Source organism: Bufo bufo, chromosome 1, assembly GCF_905171765.1.
Source record: "Bufo bufo chromosome 1, aBufBuf1.1, whole genome shotgun sequence".
Classification (NCBI taxonomy): Eukaryota; Metazoa; Chordata; class Amphibia; order Anura; family Bufonidae; genus Bufo; species Bufo bufo.
Window position 1 is genome coordinate 838,950,324 of NC_053389.1, and position 23,254 is coordinate 838,973,577.

Here is a 23,254-nt window from a genome sequence, read left to right on the forward strand (position 1 = left end):
TTTTAATATCCGGACGCGCAGCCTTTGTATACGGTTCCATATTGATGCCCGCTCGCACTCGGAGGTTTCTATTTGGTGTGGCCCCCCGACTCCATCTTTGGCTAGATCCCTTTAAATGATCGTGACTACACAACGGCCTTTCATTTATACTTAGAGGGGTTTTCTGGGAGCACAGCCCTGACAGCCAATCCGCAGGCTGGGCCATCGATATCGGTGGGGTCTGCCTCCCAGGACCCCTCAGCCGCGGTGAGCGTTCCGCCTCGTCCTAGACCACGTTCAGTGGTCACAAGGCCTACATGTCTCAGTCCAGTGAACGGCCCTGGGCTGCAGTAACAGGCTGCTTCCAGAGGGCGGCAGTGTGCTTGGTGAAGAGGCCGCGACCCTCACCGGAGAACCTCCGTGGGCCGGGAGTCTGACCTCGAGGATGAGCCGTCAATACTGGACCCCCAGAAAATCCTTTCAACCTATAATATGTCCAGTACTCCAGTCACATCCACAGCTGTGCTCACATGTCTTATACTCCAATCATAATACTGCTCTTACATATCTTATACTCCGGTCACATCCACAGCTGTGCTCACCATTCTGCTCTTACATCAAGGCTTACACTCCAGTCACATCCACAGCTCCTGCATCTGGTATTAAACCCCAGTCACACATTTGTACATGAAACATACAACCCATCAGGACTCTCTCTGTACAGCTGCACTATGAATGCAGCTCCAGCTGAGCCTCGTCTTACTCTGCAGTCCCAAGTCAGGAATAACAGGATATAAAGCTAGGACTGCATGGCCTCAGGTCACATACATGTCACGTGTGCGGCTCGTCTACCAGCCGTGATGGTTGCGTCGCAGTTCCATCACCTGTCGTAACGCCAGAGCAGATCAGACTGTGTGTGTGAGGTCCGATTCATCATCACGTGGTCCAGCCTGCTGTCCACCCCGACCACCATAAGACGATGGTGGAGGACATCCCACCTGCCCAGGATAAGGAGACGGCACAGACACCAATCAAAACCAAGAATTTCATTGGAATTATGGAGAAGCTGGCGAGTCCAGGAGCCACATGGTGGCCCTGGGGAGGACGGCAATGTTCACAGAGAAAGCCCCTCCTCAATGTCTCTTCTTCTTCTTCTTGTCGACTGCAGAGCTGACGTTCCAGTAGTAAAGAACCTGAGCAAATATCAGTCCATTACATGCAGAGGCCACAGCACTAGTGAGGGACAAGAGGGGGTCTCCAGTCTCCTGCAGGGGGGACAGAGAGGAAAAAAGCATGACCTCTGATCACACCATGCCTAGAACATGCGACTCATAGTGACATCACCCCAGGGGTCAACAGCAGACGTATGGGGAGCGCCCCCCCCCCGGCCGCGGCGAGACGTGTGCACGGTACACGGCCCCCGCCGCAGCGAGACGTGTGCACAGTACACGGCCCCCGCCGCAGCGAGACGTGTGCACAGTACACGGCCCCCGCCGCAGCGAGACGTGTGCACGGTACACGGCCCCGGCCGCCACACCAAGACATTTCATTCCTTACCTGAACTGAAGTGAATATTCGGGCCAAAGAGCCCAGGAATAAGAGTGCGACCGTCACCGCTGATAACTGCCCGGTGTGACCATTCTTATAGTTCGTCATGGCTTGTATGAGCTACAGGGAAAAGACACCATTACATAAAGAAGCCGAAACATTCCAGAACCAGAGCCTGCCCCTCCTCCTGCAGGGTGATACAGACAGAAGAGAGCTATGAGCCTGCCCCTCCCCCTGCAGGGTGATACAGACAGAAGAGAGCTATGAGCCTGCCCCTCCTCCTGCAGGGTGATACAGACAGAAGAGAGCTATGAGCCTGCCCCTCCTCCTGCAGGGTGATACAGACAGAAGAGAGCTATGAGCCTGCCCCTCCTCCTGCAGGGTGATACAGACAGAAGAGCTATGAGCCTGCCCCTCCTCCTGCAGGGTGATACAGAAGAGAGCTATGAGCCTGCCCCTCCTCCTGCAGGGTGATACAGACAGAAGAGAGCTATGAGCCTGCCCCTCCCCCTGCAGGGTGATACAGACAGAAGAGAGCTATGAGCCTGCCCCTCCCCCTGCAGGGTGATATAGAAGAGAGCTATGAGCCTGCCCCTCCTCCTGCAGGGTGATATAGAAGAGAGCTATGAGCCTGCCCCTCCTCCTGCAGGGTGATACAGACAGAAGAGAGCTATGAGCCTGCCCCTCCTCCTGCAGGGTGATACAGACAGAAGAGAGCTATGAGCCTGCCCCTCCCCCTGCAGGGTGATACAGACAGAAGAGAGCTATGAGCCTGCCCCTCCTCCTGCAGGGTGATACAGACAGAAGAGAGCTATGAGCCTGCCCCTCCTCCTGCAGGGTGATACAGACAGAAGAGAGCTATGAGCCTGCCCCTCCCCCTGCAGGGTGATACAGACAGAAGAGAACTATGAGCCTGCCACTCCTCCTGCAGGGTGATACAGACAGAAGAGAGCTATGAGCCTGCCCCTCCCCCTGCAGGGTGATACAGACAGAAGAGAGCTATGAGCCTGCCCCGCCCCCTGCAGGGTGATACAGACAGAAGAGAGCTATGAGCCTGCCCCTCCTCCTGCAGGGTGATACAGAAAGAAGAGAGCTATGAGCCTGCCCCTCCTCCTGCAGGGTGATACAGACAGAAGAGAGCTATGAGCCTGCCCCTCCTCCTGCAGGGTGATACAGACAGAGGAGAGCTCTGAGCCTGCCCCTCCTCCTGCAGGGTGATACAGACAGAAGAGAGCTATGAGCCTGCCCCTCCTCCTGCAGGGTGACACATGCAGACAGGTGCTAGGAGCCTGCCCCTCCTCCTGCAGGGTGACACATGCAGACAGGTGCTATGAGCCTGCCCCTCCCCCTGCAGGGTGACACAGGCAGACAGGGCTATACACATCCCTCACCCTGCTGAAGACCACGGCTGGAATGTTGGCTGCCTGGAGCGCGGTGATGACGGCCATGGATATCAGAGGAGACAGGAGGACGGCGATGACAGAGAAGTAGACAGCAAGGAAGAGAACACCTGGGAACAGAGAACAGGATTTAACACGGGAGGCGGCAGAGCCGGCGCCAACCACAAGAGGAGCGCCAGGGCTGAGGTGCAGGGGCTCTTACCCAGCGTTGTGCGTCCACCGAGATGCTGGATGAGGAATCCAATAATCAGCGTCTGAATCATGAGGAAGAGAACCTCACCCCAAGCGCTGCGAGAGAAAGAGGGTGAGCGCTCATGTACTACTACCACCAGCAGAGCCCTGTGGACGGAGGATGCAGCTCACCTGAAGGGGAAGCCGTGGGTGAAGCTGTACACCATGGTGCCCGACAGCGCCAGTAACTCCAGGAGAATGGACTTGAAGCTGAGCCCCTCCGCTGTGCCCGAGCGCACAATCTTGACAATCTGCGGCACTTTCACTGTATGAGGAGGAGGATGTCAAAGGGTGGCAGAGGATAATGATGTCAAAGGGTGGCAGAGGATAATGATGTCAAAGGGTGGCAGAGGATAATGATGTCAAAGGGTGGCAGAGGATGATGTCGTCAAAGGGTGGCAGAGGATGATGTCGTCAAAGGGTGGCAGAGGATGATGTCGTCAAAGGGTGGCAGAGGATGATGTCGTCAAAGGGTGGCAGAGGATGATGTCGTCAAAGGGTGGCAGAGGATGATGTCGTCAAAGGGTGGCAGAGGATGATGTCGTCAAAGGGTGGCAGAGGATGATGTCGTCAAAGGGTGGCAGAGGATGATGTCGTCAAAGGGTGGCAGAGGATGAAGATGTCAAAGGGTGGCAGAGGATGAAGATGTCAAAGGGTGGCAGAGGATGAAGATGTCAAAGGGTGGCAGAGGATGAAGATGTCAAAGGGTGGCAGAGGATGATGATGATGTCAAAGGGTGGCAGAGGACGATGTCACCACACATCTACATACAGCATGCAAATCACTACTGGACTGCAGCAGACAGGGCAGGGGCATTCAAGATGGTGGCACCCAGGGAACACAGCAGGAGATATTCGACAAGTGGGGGGCCCAAAATTCAGCAACATTAAATCCGAGATCTCTGCTTGCTGCCAGTGAACAGTGTAATGTACATTTACAGTCTGGAAACCAATCCGGACCTAATCCTGCGCTCACAGCTGAGGGTTTAACTTCCGAGTATACAGAACGCTGACCACAGCACTACCCCCTGAGAGGCTTCGGTGGGTGCGCGTCACCTGAACTGGTCCCCCTCCACCAGCGAGACCGATGATACTACTGACAAGCACCACGGCAGAGCGTCTCCACAGCTTGATAAAGGGCTCCCATCAAGGAGCTCAAAACGTTGCACTGATGAATATATTGCACTGAAAAGCACTTTTCTACCACTGGTGTTGAAAAACAAGAATGGAATAAAAAAGCAATGATGTGAATTCTATGGTGTGCCGTCTCCTACCATATACGACATAACAGCTGAGGGTTTGCTACAATTAGATCTTGCACTGACACATTGTGACAAACCATCAGGAGGGAGAAGTACAGTGGTGGTGTATCTGTGACGGGTCACCCCTCACCCATAGAGATCTCACAGCTCCCGTCTCAGGGCATCAGAGGCAATGAGGCACCCCCCTCTGTGCAGAGCACCCCACATACTCATCGCACGAGGACTTACCTAGGATGGAGCCAACGATGATCCCAATCCCCAAGACCTTACTGAGAAGAATTTTCAGACATTCAACTGTAAGACAGAAACAAGATGTCTCAGTAATTATCACCATCCCAAGCCATGGAGGAAAGGGTATGTGGGTGCAGGTATGTAAAGGAGGGGTAGGTGTCCCTCACGCTGGGTGCAGGTATATACAGGAGGGGTAGGTGTCCCTCGCAGGTATATACAGGTGGAGTAGGTGTCCTTCACACTGGGTGCAGGTATATACAGGAGGGGTAGGTGTCCTTCACACTGGGTGCAGGTATCTACAGGAGGGGTAGGTGTCACTCACACTGGGTGCAGGTATATACAGGAGGGGTAGGTGTCCCTCACACTGGGGTGCAGATATATACAGGAGGGGTAGGAGTCCCTCACACTGGGGTGCAGATATATACAGGAGGGGTAGGTGTCCCTCACACTGGGGTGCAGATATATACAGGAGGGGTAGGTGTCCCTCACACTGGGGTGCAGATATATACAGGAGGGGTAGGTGTCCCTCACACTGGGGTGCAGATATATACAGGAGGGTTAGGTGTCCCTCACACTGGGGTGCAGATATATACAGGAGGGGTAGGTGTCCCTCACACTGGGGTGCAGATATATACAGGAGGGGTAGGTGTCCCTCACACTGGGGTGCAGATATATACAGGAGGGGTAGGTGTCCCTCACACTGGGGTGCAGATATATACAGGAGGGGTAGGTGTCCCTCACACTGGGGTGCAGGTATATACAGGAGGGGTAGGTGTCCCTCACACTGGGTGCAGGTATATACAGGAGGGGTAGGTGTCCCTCACACTGGGTGCAGGTATATACAGGAGGGGTAGGTGTCCCTCACACTGGGCTGCAGGTACATACAGGAGGGGGTAGGTGTTGTGAGGGATGAGAATCCATTTTGTATAAACATGTCCTCCATCTTGTGCATATAAGGAAAAATTAATTAGCCAGCTGGAAGGATGTAGGGAGTCTGTGTATAGATGGCTACAAGGCCAAGGTAAGCGGCTCCTCGCTCCCTTATCAGAGTCTGACATACAAGAGAGTTATGTTCCTTCTGAGTTTCGGGATGCGCTGCTAACGAATACTAACTTTGAGATAAGATGCTGCAGAAACTCTAATTATTAGAATTCTGTTAGTATGGTGCGGAAGTATTGCCTTTTATAATTAATCAATCAAATCATGAGTTTCGCTTTCCACCCCTTTGGTGGTGTGCCCGATTTGTCTGGGATTATCTGCAGTCTTATAAAAATGTCTGCCTGTGTGGAATAAAGAGGAGAGAATCTGATTCAGCAGGGTGTCTGTGTCAGCTCTCCGAGCGCTCATAACGAAAACATCAATTAGGACCCCGACAATCATAGATCTGGTGTTTTGCCCCATCAAAACTTGGCACCTCACGTGGGGCTCAACTAAAAGACACTTCATTGATCTCCCGACAACTTGGATAATCCGGACCGGGACGGACAGATATGAAAAGAGAGCGCTGCAAGGTAAGAGACGTCATCTTACATCATATCTGTGCCTCCCTGACCGGTCGTCTGGCTCGAGGGATTGTTGAAGGAACGTACGTATAAAAGTCCTTTTACAGTCGAGTCCATATTGATAAAGAACCTTGAAAGTTGGAAATACCTCTGATTGTTGGGTTTAGTTTCTGATCATGAGTAACTTTGATTGATGAGGTTTTTGGTCTGGCTGTAGGAGTCACGGTTTACGTTTTGTTTGTTCTTTACCGTGTTTGGAAAATTGCAGAACATTATAGAAATGGAAATCTTAGTAACAGAGTACAGCAGGTGATCTAGTGAGGAAACCGGTTAGCTGGCGAAACATGTCGGGGGACAGTCATTGAGGGTGTAGCCTATTAATAATCAAGTGTTTTCAGCAATACGTGTACTCAGCATAAGAACAGGGGGGAGTCTGGAGCCAGCGCGCAGCCTCCAGCCCCATCTTGAATTACAGTCCAGATAGTGAACGGAGTATAAATTGATCCATTAACAAAAAAATAGGCAACACAACTGATCGTTTTTAAATGGTTAGATTTAATGTCAGTAATAATGATTCAGCTGTATGTCAAGATAAGGCAACTATAGGCAGATCCTGAAGATGAGACTTGCTGTGGGGCGACTATATCTCTTTTACTTTTCCTCCATCACAACGGGTGTAAAGCCTCAAAACAGAAGCTGCAGTTTAGTAAAGACAAGATGTATTTCTAGGACACTGCCTCTCCCATGGAGCTCGCCATCTAACCCCAGAAAGAAAGGATACAAGTGCCCAAAGGAGCACAAAGCCTGCGGGTGTTTTTGGGGCCGGTGTCATACTGTCGCCCCTGAGTTAGACATGCCTCCATGTTAATGCAGCCTCTGTATGATTGTCTGTCACCTGACAAAAGAGGCAGTGAATAATTTCCATACATTGAAGCTGTGCATAACCTCGGCCCCAGCCCTGGCCATTCCAAAATATGACTAGGAATTTCACCTGTTCTGTTCAGAAATGCAGGGTCACAGCGCGGCTGAACTGACTCAGAAACATGGTGACCGCCAGCGGCCAGTGGCGTACCTTTTAGCCAGATTAGATCCCGTCACCAGAGGCGCCCCCTCCTGTGTCAGGGCAGTAGTGGCAGTGCAGGCAATGATAGAAAAGCCTCTGAAATTGTGTTAGACTACCCGGTGACTGTACAAACACCTCATGACATACAGGGCATATTAACACAGGTCCAACCTCAGCATATTTCTATGGCCAGGCAGCTCAGACTCCAGTGTGCACTCCTCATGCTGCCAACATTTCCTTCACAAGGTGTACTACTCTGAATCCTGCTACTTTGTTACCAATCACAGATTCAGAAATGGGGGAAGGGTGCATAGAAGGTACGGGCAGCCTCCTAAATGACATGATGGAACATGGCCCCCATGACTGCGTACAATTAATGCAACAAGAAACGTCAGGAGTCAATCATGTCCATGAAAACCCCCTTGATAACACTGATGTTGAGTATTTTGTAGAAGGAAGCAGGTTGATGGGAGAGGACGGCCAGTTCCACACTGGATATGCAGTGGTCACACAGCATGAGGTAGAGATAGCTGAACCACGGCCACCTCACATGTCAGCGCAAGAGGCACAGCTAGAGGCACTCAGGCGTGGAAATTGGCCAAGGGGAAGAAGGTGAACATCTACACCGACTCAAGGTATGCTTTTGGTATTGCACATGACTATGGACCCATATGGCGGGCTGGAGACTTTCTAACATCAGCAGGCCGGCCAATTAAAGATAAAGACTCTGTACTTGAACTTATGAACTCTCTGTTATTACCAGATGAGATCGCTATTCTTAAGGTAAAGGCTCATACAAGATGTATCACGGTGGAAGCAGAAGGCAATGATCGAGCAGACAAGGCCACCAAACAAGCTGCACTCCAGCCACTAAATGCTGACGCCACCCCGGTGAGAGCCTCGATACCTTAGGACATCTCATTAAGTACATTTCAAAGAATGCTCGAACAAGGCCCTCCTGAGGAAAAAGAACTTTGGGCAAAACAAGGAGCCAAACCTGATGAACATGGAATTTGGAGAATCACGGACACAATGTGTCTACCCCGTCCTCTATACCCAGCTATGACTCAGGAGGCCCACGGGCCGACTCACCTATCAAAAGGTGCCATAGTAAGTGTGGTCAATGCAGGGTGGATTGCTCCAGGATTTTACACAGCAGCAGCTTGGTTTGTACAAGATTGTATGGTCTGTGCATTAAACAATCCCGGTCAAGTGGTGAAGACTCCAAGCAAGCACCCCCCCCTTTAGCTGTTCCAGAGACTACAGATAGACTATACACAACTGCCTAAGGCTACTTTCACACTTGCGGCAGAGTGATCCGGCAAGCAGTTCCGTCGCCAGAACTGCCTGCCGGATCCGGCAATCTGCATGCAAACGGACAGCATTTGTAGACTGATCCGGATGCAACCGGATCAGTCTTACGATTCCGTTCTTGCAATGCATTTGTGTCTCCGGATGTCATCCGGAGAAACGGATCCGGTATATATATTTTTTTTTTCACCATTTTTTACCAGCCTGCGAATGCGCAGACCGGAAGGACGGATCCGGCATTGCGGTATGAATAATCCGGCACTAATACATTTCAATGTAAATTAATGCCGAATCCAGCATTCCGGCAACTAATCCGGAATTTTGGACGGAGATAATACCGCAGCATGCAGCAATATTTCCTCTGTCCAAAACACCATTCAGTTACTGAACTGAAGACACCCTGAACGGATTTCTCTTCATTCAGAATGCATGGGGATAAAACTGAGAAGTTATTTTCCGGTATCGAGCCCCTAGGACGGAACTCAGTGCCGGAAAAGAAAAACGCTAGTGTGAAAGTGTCCTAAGGTAGGAGTATAGGAATTTGTCCTTGTGTGTCTTGATCTCTTTTGCAAAGAACACAGCAAAGCTGGTCAGTGAGCTGGTGTGCAGGCATGGTGTCCCTGAAGTTACGGAATCAGACAGGGGTTACCACTTCACAGGAGAAGTAATGAGGGAAGTGATCCAGGCTTTAGGGGTCACCCAAGCTTTCCATACAGCATACCATCCCCAAAGCAGTGGTCGCGTTGAGCACCTAAATGGCACGCTCAAATTGCAAATTCAGAAAGCCATGTAGGAAACTCAGCGGTCTTGGCCAGAGTATTTGCGCGGCCGCTGCTTTGGGGATGGCATGCTGCATGGAAAGCTTGGGAGACCCCTAAAGCCTGCATCACTTCCCTCATTACTTCTCCTGTGAAGTGGGAACCTCTGTCTGATTCAATAACTTCAGGGACACCATGCCTGCACACCAGCTCACTGAGCAGCTTCTTTGCTGTGTTCTTTGCATTTGCCTTTGCAACTGGGAAGGCTTCCGGCCACCCTGAAAAGAGATCAACACACACGAGGACAAATTCCTATTCTCGTACCTTAGAGTTGGGGGGGGTTGCTTGGAGTCTTCACCACTTGACCGGGATTGTTCAATGCACAGACCATACATCCTTGTACAAACTGAGCGGCTACTGTAGAAAATCCTGGAGCAATCCACCCTGCATTGACCACCCTTACCATGGCACCTTTTGATAGGTGAGTGGGCCCGTGGGCCTCCCGAGTCATAGCTGGGTATAGAGGACGGGGTAGACACATTGTGTCCGTGATTCTCCAAATTCCATGTTCATCAGGTTTGGCTCCTTGTTTTGGCCATAGTTCTTTTTCCTCAGGAGGGCCTTGTTCGAGCATTCTTTGAAATGTACTTAATGAGATGTCCTCAGGTATCGAGGCTCTCACCGGGGTGGCGTCAGCATTTAGTGGCTGGAGCGCAGCTGGTTTGGCTGCCTTTTCTGCTCGATCATTGCCTTCTGCTTCCACCGTGGTACATCTTGTGTGAGCCTTTACCTTAATAATAGCGACCTCCTCTGGTAATCACAGAGAGTTCATAAGTTCAAGTACAGAGTCTTTATCTTTAATTGTCTGGCCTGCTGATGTTAGAAAGTCTCTAGCCCGCCATATGGGCCCATAGTCATGTGCAATACCAAAAGCATACCTTGAGTCGGTGTAGATGTTCACCTTCTTCCCCTTGGCCAATTTCCACGCCTCAGTGAGTGCATCTAGCTGCGCCTCTTGCGCTGAGATGTGAGGTGGCCGTGGTTCAGCTATCCCTACCTCATGCTGTGTGACCATTGCATATCCAGTGTGGAACCGGCCGTCCTCTCCCATGAACCTGCTTCCTTCTTTAAAATACTCAAAATCAGGGTTATGAAGGGGGTTTTCATGGACATGATTAACTCCTGACGTTTCTTGTTGCATTAATTGTACGCAGTCATGGGGGCCATGTTCCATCATGTCATTTAGGAGGCTGCCCGTACCTTCTATGCACCCTTCCCCCATTTCTGAATCTGTGATTGGTAACAAAGTAGCAGGATTCAGAGTAGTACACCTTGTGAAGGAAATGTTAGCAGCATGAGGAGTGCACACTGGGGTCGGAGCTGCCTGGCCATAGAAATATGCTGAGGTTGAACCTGTGTTAATATGCCCTGTATGTCATGGGGTGTTTGTACAGTCACCGGGTAGTCTAACACAATTTCAGAGGCTTTTCTATCATTGCCTGCACTGCCGCTACCGCCCTGACACAGGAGGGGGCGCCTCTGGTGACGGGATCTAATCTGGCTGAAAAGTACGCCACCAGCCACTGGCGGTCACCATGTTTCTGAGTCAGTACAGCCGCGCTGTGACCCGTCATTTCTGAACAGAACAGGTGAAATTCCTCTTCATATTTTGGAATGGCCAGGGCTGGGGCCGAGGTTATGCACAGCTTCAATGTATGGAAATTATTCACTGCCTCTTCTGTCAGGTGACCGACAATCATACAGAGGCTGCATTAACATGGAGGCATGTCTAATCCAGGGGCAACAGTATGACACCGGCCCCAAAACACCCGGAGGCTTTGTGCTCCTTTGGGCACTTTTATCCTTTCTTTCTGGGGTTAGATGGCGAGCTCCATGGGAGAGGCAGTGTCCTAGAAATACAACCTTGTCTTTACTAAACTGCAGCTTCTGCTTTGAGGCTTTACACCCGTTGTGATGGAGGAAAAGTAAGAGCGATATAGTCGCCCCACAGCAAGTCTCATTGTCTTCTGCACACAGGATCCACGTGTTGTAACAGGAGCACTGAGCCGGCGGTGCCCGGTCTGTAAGGACAGATGGCAGAGCCTGGGTATACAGGGTCGGGGAGTTCAGAGCTCCCTGAGGCAGGACGGTCCAAGTATATACTGGTTACCCGTAAATGTAAAGGCAAACAGATACTGACAGTCAGGATGCAGCGGGACACTAAAGAAAGCATTTGCCAGGTCTGTCACTGTGAAACACGTGGCAGTGGATGGAACTTGTGACAGTAAGGTTGTGGATTCTGCACTACTGGAGTTTGTAAAACTGTCACCTTGTTGACTTCTCTAAGATCATGAACCATCCTGTAACTGACAGGATGTCCCTTAACTGGTTTCTTCTTTATTGGGAACAGTGGGGTATTAGCGGGAGATACTGTTTTTATCAATACACCGGCCTGGAGAAAAGCATCAATCTGACTGGCCCCTGCTATCTCCTGGGCATGACTGAGTGGGTGCTGCTTCACTCGAGGGGGCCGACATCCTGGCTTAAGATGCAGTGACCGGAGACACCGGGAGTTTCCCTATGTCTGTTTTTGATGTTGTCCATAAATCCTTCGATACTACCGCACCCGAGGGGTTAACTGCCGCTGATCGCAGCTCCCGGTCAGAGGCATGGTGCCCGTTATGTGATTCTGCTGCCGGCACCTGCCTCCTATATGAAAAAGTAAAAAACGACCTTTCATGGGTCCCGGACTTTGTTAAGTAGCAGGCTACATAGAGCGGCGCCCAGGGATCTCCCTGCACTTACTATTATTCCTGGGCACCACTCCGTTCACCCGCTGTGGCCCCCATTACCATCTCCTGCTCCATATGCAAATTACTACTATCGGAGCAATGGGCAGGAGACATCAGCTTCTCTCCTGGGCGTTCCTTCTCCCTTCTCCACGTTGGGGGCCAAGTTTTGTTGGGGCAAAACCCCCACCTCTATGACTGTCAGGGTTTTAAATAAAGTTTTCTTTAGGAGCGCTCTGAGATCTGACAGACACACTGCTGAATCAAATTCTCTCTCCTTTATTCCACACAGGCAGACATTTTTATAACACTACAGATAATCCCAGACAAATCGGGCACACCACCAAAGGGGTGGAAAACGAAACTAATGATTTGATTGGTTATTCATAAAAGGCAATACTTCCGCACCATCCTAACAGAATTCTAATAATTAGAGTTTCCTGGGCATCTTATCTCAAAGTTAGTATTCGTTAGCAGCGCATCCCGAAACTCAGAAGGAACATAACTCTCTCTTGTATGTCAGACTCTGATAAGGGAGCGAGGGAGCTGCTTACCTTGGCCTTGTAGCCATCTAGACACAGACTCCCTACATCCTTCCAGCTGGCTAATTAATTTTTCCACATATCTACAAGATGGAGGACATGTTCATACAAAATAGATTCTCATCCCTCACAGTATATACAGGAAGAATAGGTGTCCCTCGCGCACCGGGGTGCAGGTGCACACAGGAGGGCCAGGTGTCCCTCGCGCACCGGGGTGCAGGTGCACACAGGAGGGCCAGGTGTCCCTCGCGCACCGGGGTGCAGGTGCACACAGGAGGGCCAGGTGTCCCTCGCGCACCGGGGTGCAGGTGCACACAGGAGGGCCAGGTGTCCCTCGCGCACCGGGGTGCAGGTGCACACAGGAGGGCCAGGTGTCCCTCGCGCACCGGGGTGCAGGTGCACACAGGAGGGCCAGGTGTCCCTCGCGCACCGGGGTGCAGGTGCACACAGGAGGGCCAGGTGTCCCTCGCGCACCGGGGTGCAGGTGCACACAGGAGGGCCAGGTGTCCCTCGCGCACCGGGGTGCAGGTGCACACAGGAGGGCCAGGTGTCCCTCGCGCACCGGGGTGCAGGTGCACACAGGAGGGCCAGGTGTCCCTCGCGCACCGGGGTGCAGGTGCACACAGGAGGGCCAGGTGTCCCTCGCGCACCGGGGTGCAGGTACACACAGGAGGGCCAGGTGTCCCTCGCGCACCGGGGTGCAGGTACACACAGGAGGGCCAGGGGTCCCTCGCGCACCGGGGTGCAGGTACACACAGGAGGGCCAGGTGTCCCTCGCGCACCGGGGTGCAGGTACACACAGGAGGGCCAGGTGTCCCTCGCGCACCGGGGTGCAGGTACACACAGGAGGGCCAGGTGTCCCTCGCGCACCGGGGTGCAGGTACACACAGGAGGGCCAGGTGTCCCTCGCGCACCGGGGTGCAGGAACACACAGGAGGGCCAGGTGTCCCTCGCGCACCGGGGTGCAGGTACACACAGGAGGGCCAGGTGTCCCTCGCGCACCGGGGTGCAGGTACACACAGGAGGGCCAGGTGTCCCTCGCGCACCGGGGTGCAGGAACACACAGGAGGGCCAGGTGTCCCTCGCGCACCGGGGTGCAGGAACACACAGGAGGGCCAGGTGTCCCTCGCGCACCGGGGTGCAGGTATATACAGGAGGGCTAGGTGTCCCTTACACTGGGTGCAGGTACACACAGGAGGGGTAGGTGTCCCTCACACTGGGTGCAGGTATATACAGGAGGGGTAGGTGTCCCTCACACTGGGTGCAGGTATATACAGGAGGGGTAGGTGTCCCTCACACTGGGTGCAGGTATATACAGGAGGGGTAGGTTTCCCTTACACTGGGGTGCAGGTACATACAGGAGGGGTAGGTGTCCCTCACACTGGGGTGCAGGTATATACAGGAGGGGTAGGTGTCCCTCACACTGGGGTGCAGGTACATACAGGAGGGGTAGGTTTCCCTTACACTGGGGTGCAGGTATATACAGGAGGGGTAGGTGTCCCTCACACTGGGTGCAGGTATATACAGGAGGGGTAGGTGTCCCTCACACTGGGTGCAGGTATATACAGGAGGGGTAGGTGTCCCTTACACTGGGTGCAGGTACATACAGGAGGGGTAGGTGTCCCTCACAGTGGGTGCAGGTATATAGAGGAGGGGTAGGTGTCCCTTACACTGGGTGCAGGTACATACAGGAGGGGTAGGTGTCCCTCACAGTGGGTGCAGGTATATACAGGAGGGGTAGGTGTCCCTTACACTGGGTGCAGGTATATACAGGAGGGGTAGGTGTCCCTCACAATGGGTGCAGGTATATACAGGAGGGGTAGGTGTCCCTTACACTGGGTGCAGGTACATACAGGAGGGGTAGGTGTCCCTCACACTGGGGTGCAGGTATATACAGGAGGGGTAGGTGTCCCTCACACTGGGTGCAGGTATATAGAGGAGGGGTAGGTGTCCCTTACACTGGGGTGCAGGTATATACAGGAGGGGTAGGTGTCCCTCACAATGGGTGCAGGTATATACAGGAGGGGTAGGTGTCCCTTACACTGGGTGCAGGTACATACAGGAGGGGTAGGTGTCCCTCACACTGGGGTGCAGGTATATACAGGAGGGGTAGGTGTCCCTCACACTGGGTGCAGGTATATACAGGAGGGGTAGGTGTCCCTTACACTGGGGTGCAGGTATATACAGGAGGGGTAGGTGTCCCTCACAATGGGTGCAGGTATATACAGGAGGGGTAGGTGTCCCTTACACTGGGTGCAGGTACATACAGGAGGGGTAGGTTTCCCTCACACTGGGTGCAGTCCATAGTGGGTGATCTGGAATATACCATTCAGCTGGGCAGTACCATTGACTGTAAAGGAGGGGGGGGATTATACCGTGAAGCAGGTTGTAGTTGAGGAAGAACTCATCATGGCAGCGCTCAGGGAGAATCCCCGGGACCAGCAGCCCCCGTATCGTGTCCATTCCGTCAAGTATGGATCAGCCCGTGGTCTTCTCACTTCCTGAAATATCTGTCACAGAGGTGACGTCACATCCGTCAGCCTCGGACAGCCATATTGAGTGAGGTATTTGAATTTCCGCTACAGCAGTCCTGAAGACACACTGCCCTTACTGCCCATGCGCGCAGCTATCCTAAGGTGAGCAAACACCGGAGACACCGGAATATCAGAAGGGTGGTAATCACGGACCAACTGCGGTTCCCTGACCGAGGTAGCAGGACGCCCTGAAGAAAAGGCGGGAAAGTAGGCGAAGCGCTGGCCACGCCCCTTGAAAACAACGCCTCCGATCGTGGGCGGGAAACGCGAGTAAAAGACTTGAGGACCTGAGGCGGCCGCCATCTTACTGCCCCAGAATCAGCCCGGGGGTCCTTGTGGTGGGCTGTTCATGGTGAGTGGGAGGTGCAGGTTTCATGTTCTCAGGTCCCCCATTCACCACTTCCCTTATTAATGGTCTGAGGGCATCTGACAACATGGACGCTCAGGAGAGCCACCCTCCAAATGATGAGGAGATGCATATAGGTGGGGGTCTCCGGGAGTTGTGCGCAGGGACGGTGGCGCTCTGCTCCTTCTATTATGTCCGCCTGATGAAGGAAAGAAGAAGACGTGAATATGAACGTCAAAGGAGAATTTCCCGTTTCCAGCGTTCCAAGGCGAGGGAGAGCCTGCGCTTTGCTGTCCTGGCGACGACCCGACTGTTGAGCGGCAGTGGAGTGTCCGCCACATCGACTGCACCAATTACCGAGTGGCAGGGCGGTCACTTTCAGCCCTCGGCGCTCTGGAGCACCATGATGGAGAAAGCCTTGACCAGCTCTGACTGGATCGAGAGCTTTCGAGTGACAAAGTCCACTTTCGTTTATTTGTGCGATCAGCTTCGGCCAGTCATTGAGAAAATGGACTCCAACGTACGCCACACCCTCCCGGCAGAAGTACGCTTGGCCATGACTTTATGGCGTCTTGGTTCTTCATGTGAATATCGAGCCATTGAGAAAATCTTTGGAGTCTCACATTCAACTATTTGTAAGGTTGTCCGGGACGTTTGCCAGGCGGTGGTCTCCTTTCTGACCCCCAAGTTCATTTCCATTCCTCAAGGAGACGTTCTGCGTGACACAATGAAGGGCTTTGAGCGACATTTTGGCACACCCCAGCTGGCCGGGGTCATAGGCACTTTCCATGTCGTTGTACACCCCCCTCAGGAACGTGCCGGTCAGTATTTCAATACCAAAGGTTGGCATTCTGTGGTTCTCCAGGCTGTGGTAGACTCCGACCATTGCTTCTGGGATCTAAATATTGGAAGTCCTGGAAACCTCTCCGACACTCAGGTCTTATTGACTTCTGAGCTTTATGAGTCGGGTATGGAAGGAACTCTGTTCCCTAACACAACGTACTGCGTGGATGGAGTCGACATACCCATCCACTTGTTAGGGTCCCGCTCATATCCCCTGCTGCCCTGGCTGATGACGCCCTTCTCTAAAGAGTCGAATCCAGAGCGTTCAGAACTGAATGTGCAGTTTTCGGCCATCCTTAGTGTGGCACAAGTCGCTTTTGGACGCCTCAAGGGTCGTTGGTGTTGTCTGTTGAAACACAGTGACTCGGATCCCTCATTTCTTCCCACTTTAATTGCCGCTTGCTGCACACTCCATAATATCTGTGAGTCCCGTGGAGATCCGTTCCAAGAGCATTGGTCTGAAGAAGCCTTCGAGGAAGAGTTAGAACAGCCAAGTGAGTGTGACGAGGATGACTTGGAGCCAGAAGGAACATCTGAGGGGATCCGAGATGCTCTGGCCAAACATGTACGGGCACAGAATGCTGGATTGTGACGTTCCAAACGGTTAATAATACCATATCATGACAGCCGTTCTAAATATCATGACCTATAAGCAGCTCTGAAACCCCAAACCACATGCCTCTTTAGGCAACGTGGGCAATTTATTTTACTTGTATAGTGCTGACATATTCTGCAGAACTGTACAGACATTATCTCTCACTGTCCCCGGGAGCTCACAATCTAAATTCCCTATCAAGGATGTCTGGAGTGTGGAGGGAAACACGGATAGAATATACAAACTTCATGCTTATGTTGTCCTTGTTCAGATTCAAGTGCTGCAAGGCACCAGTGATAACCACTGGGAAACCCCTAGCCGCTGGGCCACCGCTAACCACTGAGCCGCCGCTAACCACTGAGCCACCCCTAGCCGCTGAGCCACCGCTAACCACTGAGCCACCATGATGCTGTAAATGAGCTGCGATACTAGTTGCACTGTGCTGCTTGAGTAGATTCCCTCTAGCTAGACTCCATGCAGTCGAGGTTTTCGATGGCCATAAAGACTGATGTGGATAGTTTATGGTTGTGCAAGATCCATTCTGTTTTGCCCATTGGCCTATAATGGGTTCTGCTCTTTTTACCTCTGGATAGGATAGAACAGGCTGCACTATTCCTACCATGATCAAAAGTAATGCACGTGAGAGGGGTTGTCCCACAGGATAGGGGATATTTGTCTGATCGGCAGGGGCCCGACTGCTGGGGCCACTAACAATCTCAAGAACAGTGGCCAGTGCCTCTCCATTTGAATGTGTGTCCGCCACGCCATTCTACACTGTTGGACTGCCGGAGATAGCCAAATACAAGCGCTCGGCTGGATGTGGGCGGCCACTCCGCTGGGGAGCATGGGCACCTGCTCTCCTGCCTATCAGACAGTTAAGTTATCATAATGGGACAACCCCTTTAAGGAGGTCCCATCATCTATTTCTGTGATTATCTGAGTCCTGGGGCCCTCACTGATCAGCAAAATGAAGGGGCCACAGCACAGCCTGGTATATATGAGTGTGCCTGCTACTGCAGTGCACGGGTGGCAGGTATCCGAGCCCTCACTCTCAGATATTGGAACAGGAGGGATAAATCGCTCTCTCACGTAGAGCCCCTTTTATTATTATCATTCTTCCTTTGACAATACAGTACAATGTACTTAAATACAGTATAATGCCACATGGCGGTAATCCAGAAGCCTGTGAATGTGCACAAACCACCTTCTTCATCATCACAGTAACTACATGAGAAGGGGGATGCAGCTGCAGGCTTCCATTCTCTGGCCTTCATGACAGACTAAGCCTGACTAGTAATGGGTCCATCGTGGTGTCCATCATTCTATGGCATTTATCTGAGACGGAGGCTTCTAATACAGATGTGAATAAAGCCGTATGGAAGGAGATAGGAGTTTCCAGGGAGAGACATCTGATTGGCCACAACACAGGTCTGACGTCCCAGCAGGAAGAGCCAGCGTAGTTAGGCGCCAACCCGTTCATTTCAGTGGGGCCACAAAAGATCCAGCAGTGCCGGCATGCAGAGAGATGCGGAAGCTGTTCCCTGCCGGATCTAAAATCACTAGTATGAAAGTCGCCTGACTCCACAGTCGCTGTATTATTCACAGGCCCTCGTATTCATATGGGTGTAACGGGTGAAGCTCCTAAATAGCTGCATAAACCTTCACTTACCTCCTATCTGTCAGCAGGGGGACAGTACGAAGGTCCTAACATATAGCACCACACTTATCAAGCTCCCTGGACACCGTTGTATTTCATTCATCTGTCTTTCATTTGCGAAGTATTTATTAAAAGTCGCACATCTGTTGATGATATTGACTCATTGTATCGCTATTAGTCTGCCCCCTGGTGGTTGTTTTTAAGTTAGACCGGTTCATATTCACTAAGAGCGGTCTCATGTATTTGTGCATAAAAAAGTCACATCTGAGGAAAGTCGCACGTCTCCAGGAAAGAGCAACTTTAATGCAAAAAAGTCGCACTTCACAGACGAAGAAAAGTGCGCCAGCCCTGGGGTGGAGTAGAAATCAGACTGTTTTTGTGACTAATTCAGGCACAAAAAAAGGCGCACCTACATAAATAAAGCCACAAAGGCAACAAAAGTAGGACTGTCTAAAACAGGCGCAGACACTGTAGTAGTTCCTGTCTCACTGGGCATCAATTATATTGTAATGATCACACACCGTGGTTTCATTCGGCGGGGATGGCGGCGATGCACAAGTCATGGTATTCTCCCAGCACATCCTCTCTGGTTTCCTAAAATGCAGGCGTCCTTTTCTGCATACGTAACTTCCATGTTGTATGAGTTTTTGTGACACTCAAAGTTTTGATTACATTTTTTCCTATAATGAAATATAGAGATGCAGCACAGTCATGGTGATAAGCGGCAGGGGTCATATTCGAATTTGCGATATAATTTGCGAATATTTTATAGAATATTCGCAAATTCGAGTATTCGTTATATTCTACGATATTTTTACTGGAAAAATCGGCAAGGTAATGATCGTGTAATATGCGAATTTTCGTAATTTTTCAAATTATAACTATTAGACAAAGAAGATTATAGCACTATATTAGCTAAATTGCTCTATATTCTTTTTATATTTTTATCGAATATTCACTATATTGCTATAACTTTGTTTTTTCGAATATTCGTAATATTCTAAAACAAGAATATATAGCAAATATTCGAAAAAAACGAATATAGAGCAATTTAGCTAATATAGTTCTATAATCATTTTTTTTTTCCAATCTGAACTTCAGATGAGAAAAAAATTACAACTATTAGACAATGAAGATTATAGCACTATATTAGCTAAATTGCTCTATATTAGTTTTTTTTCGAATATTCGCTATATTGCTATATATTCTAGTTTTAGAATATTACGAATATTCGAAAAAATGAAGTTATAGCAATATAGCGAATATTCGAAAAAAAAAAAAATGAATATAGAGCAATTTAGCTAATATAGTGCTATAATCTTCTTTGTCTAATAGTTGTAAGTTGAAAATTCGCAATAAAAGTTCGGATTACAAAAATTTGCATCACGAAAATTCGCAAACAGCACTACTCCTAAAGTCAAATATACTGCAGCCTTCTCATTGGCCCACAAGCTAGAAGCAGGGAGGGATCATGTGTACTGATTTAAAAAAAAAATAGAATATTCGAAATTACGAATATATATCACTATATTCAAAATATTCACGAATTTTCGAAGTACCTATATTCGCGATAAAAATTTGAGATTCGAATATTCGTGATCAACACTAATAAAAACCAGGTCTTGTGGGCGCTGCTCTGGAGCTCTAGACTTCTGCTTTTCATCACTTTTCTGGGTTCAGATAATCCAGCATCACAGCAGCAAGTTCTGCCCCGATACTTCCCAGGCCTTCACTTCTATAGATATTGCTGTTACGCCTCCTTCACACCACAGGCTGCACCCAGGCTCCGTCTGGCCCACAGGGGAACAGGTGAATCCCTCGGTGGGCTCCTAGTCCCCCAGCCTCTGCACAAGTGGCACCTGGCATTGTCACGACCCTTGGTAAGGTCGTGACTCTGTGTCTGCACGTGCGGGTGGTTTGCATGTGAGGCATTTTTCCTTGGTTGTGGTGCTTCCCCATTTTGGTTTACACAGGGTTAATGATTAGTGGTGTGACCTCTGGCCTCCTTATATGTTGGTGTGTTGGAGCCTGAGGTCAGAGGTTGCTTGTCAGTCTGTGCAGGAGCTGTGCTCCCTGGCTGAATGTTCCTGTCTGTGTGAGCCATCCTTATTTGTTATATTGTTTACCTTGCCCTGGCTGTGTGTCCCCTCCGGTGTGTTTCTGTTATTCCTCCCCCACCTGGTGTATGTTGTGTTGCTGTGCTATTTACCTGCCGTACTGTTTTCTCCTAAAGTCTTGCACCCTGCCAGCTACTGGGCCCCTGGAGACACCATTCATCCGTGGTGTTGGATGAATGGGTGGTCTCTGCCCTGTCTTCAGTCTTAGGGCATAGCAGGGATACCTAGGGTCCTAGGTTGGTGAGCATGAGCCCCCTTACCTTCAGAGGCAGCTCATGCACTAGGAGTCTAGGGAGATTTCAGGGTTGCGTTAGGTGGTGACCTGCTCCCTGCTATCTGGGGTAACTGTCATTGTCCCCTACTCCCCGCCGTGACCGGCATTGACTGCACTAAATCAAGATGGGCAGCGTGCAGCATCTCACTCAGCCTATGTTCATTTTAAAGTTTATTACTATAGATGCATCTGGTGGCTGAGATGACTTCTAGGCACAGTGTCAGGCCAGTTGACAGCCTCTTTTCCAGCGACCTGCCTGCTAAAAGTCCATACAGGGGCCCCCATAATCATCCTGTAGCATCTCGCTACTGCTGCCTGTGTTTGAGCAGATATTATATGCATGGAGCTTTACAGTGGGCCCTCAGAATGTTCTTTACAGGGGGGCCCTTGTGACACGAGTGTGATCGACGCTGGTGACGTAATTCCGTGTCCGGTACTCACGTAATGCCGTGTCCGGTACTCACGTAATGCCGTGTCCGGTACTCACGTAATGCCGTGTCCGGTACTCACGTAATGCTGTGTCCGGTACTCGCGTAATGCCGGGTCCTGTATTTACGTAATGCCTTGTCCTGTACTCCCGTAATGCCGTGTCCTGTACTCCCGTAATGCCGTGTCCTGTACTCCCGTAATGCCGTGTCCTGTACTCCCGTAATGCCGTGTCCTGTACTCCCGTAATGCCTTGTCCTGTACTCCCTTAATGCCTTGTCCTGTACTCCCGTAATGCCGTGTCCGGTACTCCCGTAATGCCGTGTCCTGTACTCCCGTAATGCCGTGTCCTGTACTCCCGTAATGCCTTGTCCTGTACTCCCGTAATGCCTTGTCCTGTACTCCCGTAAGGCCGTGTCCTGTACTCCCGTAATGCAGTGCCCTGTACTCCCGTAATGCCGTGTCCGGTACTCCCGTAATGCCGTGTCCTGTACTCCCGTAATGCCTTGTCCTGTACTCCCGTAATGCCTTGTCCTGTACTCCCGTAATGCCGTGTCCTGTACTCCCGTAATGCCTTGTCCTGTACTCCCGTAATGCCTTGTCCTGTACTCCCGTAATGCCTTGTCCTGTACTCCCGTAAGGCCGTGTCCTGTACTCCCGTAATGCCGTGTCCTGTACTCCCGTAATGCCGTGTCCTGTACTCCCGTAATGCCTTGTCCGGTACTCCCGTAATGCCGTGTCCGGTACTCCCGTAATGCCGTGTCCGGTACTCCCGTAATGCCGTGTCCGGTACTCCCGTAATGCCGTGTCCGGTACTCCCGTAATGCCGTGTCCTGTACTAACGTAATGCCGCGTCCTGTACTCCCGTAATGCCGCGTCCTGTACTCCCGTAATGCCGCGTCCTGTACTCCCGTAATGCCGTGTCCTGTACTCCCGTAATGCCGTGTCCTGTACTCCCGTAATGCCGTGTCCTGTACTCCCGTAATGCCGTGTCCTGTACTCACAATGCACCGACTACAGATGCTGTGGGAATTCACAGCATCATAATTCATTATATTGCTGTGAGTTCACTTCAGAGGAGCAGTGCTCGGTCTGGGAAATACTTCTCCCACACGGAGCTGGAGGCGCTGGTGTGAAGGTGGCCATACACTGATGTAATGTGAGCAGGACGAGGTAAGGACAAGGGTTCAGCCTCTGACAGTCATTACGGAAAATGAAATATGGAACTGAAACTTCGAAGTTTCAGAACCTCATCACATAGGGATGAATTGTTATTTATATAGCGGGTATTTATACCCGCAATAATGTGCTCAGTACAACAGTCATACAATGTATATACCGTACATGTCTGTAATGTATGGGCCTTCTCTACAGGCGGTGGCTCTATGATGTGTTATATCACAGCTGTAGTACACCTCTGTATGTATGGCGGCTGTGAGGCCTGTAATGTATGGGCTATCTCTACAGGCGGTGGCTCTATGATGTGCTATATCACAGCTGTAGTACACCTCTGTATGTATGGCGGCTGTGAGGCCTGTAATGTATCTGCCTTCTCTACAGGCGGTGGCTCTATGATGTGTTATATCACAGCTGTAGTACACATCTGTATGTATGGCGGCTGTGAGGCCTGTAATGTATGGGCCTTCTCTACAGGCGGTGGCTCTATAATGTGTTATATCACAGCTGTAGTACACATCTGTATGTATGGCGGCTGTGAGGCCTGTAATGTATGGGCCTTCTCTACAGGCGGTGGCTCTATGATGTGCTATATCACAGCTGTAGTACACGTCTGTATGTATGGCGGCTGTGAGGCCTGTAATGTATGGGCCTTCTCTACAGGCAGTGGC

General features: G+C 51.0%; 2 protein-coding genes across 2 annotated transcripts; one reads left to right on the top strand and one right to left on the bottom strand.

Annotated features, from left to right (window-relative positions):
- Nucleotides 1–1,010: 1,010 nt before the first annotated feature.
- MPDU1 (mannose-P-dolichol utilization defect 1) lies at nt 1,011–15,129 on the bottom strand. The gene is made up of 7 exons (XM_040415361.1): nt 14,991–15,129; nt 4,648–4,713; nt 3,291–3,423; nt 3,130–3,215; nt 2,919–3,037; nt 1,537–1,647; nt 1,011–1,244 (listed from the first exon to the last, which is right to left on the bottom strand). Exons 1-7 carry the CDS (start codon nt 15,076–15,078, stop codon nt 1,113–1,115), a joined length of 735 nt encoding a protein of 244 aa, XP_040271295.1. The 5' UTR covers nt 15,079–15,129; the 3' UTR covers nt 1,011–1,112.
- Nucleotides 15,130–15,583: 454 nt separating this feature from the next.
- Nucleotides 15,584–16,930, top strand: LOC120990584 (protein ANTAGONIST OF LIKE HETEROCHROMATIN PROTEIN 1-like). Its single transcript, XM_040419492.1, has one exon. It carries the CDS (start codon nt 15,584–15,586, stop codon nt 16,928–16,930), a length of 1,347 nt encoding a protein of 448 aa, XP_040275426.1.
- Nucleotides 16,931–23,254: the final 6,324 nt, after the last annotated feature.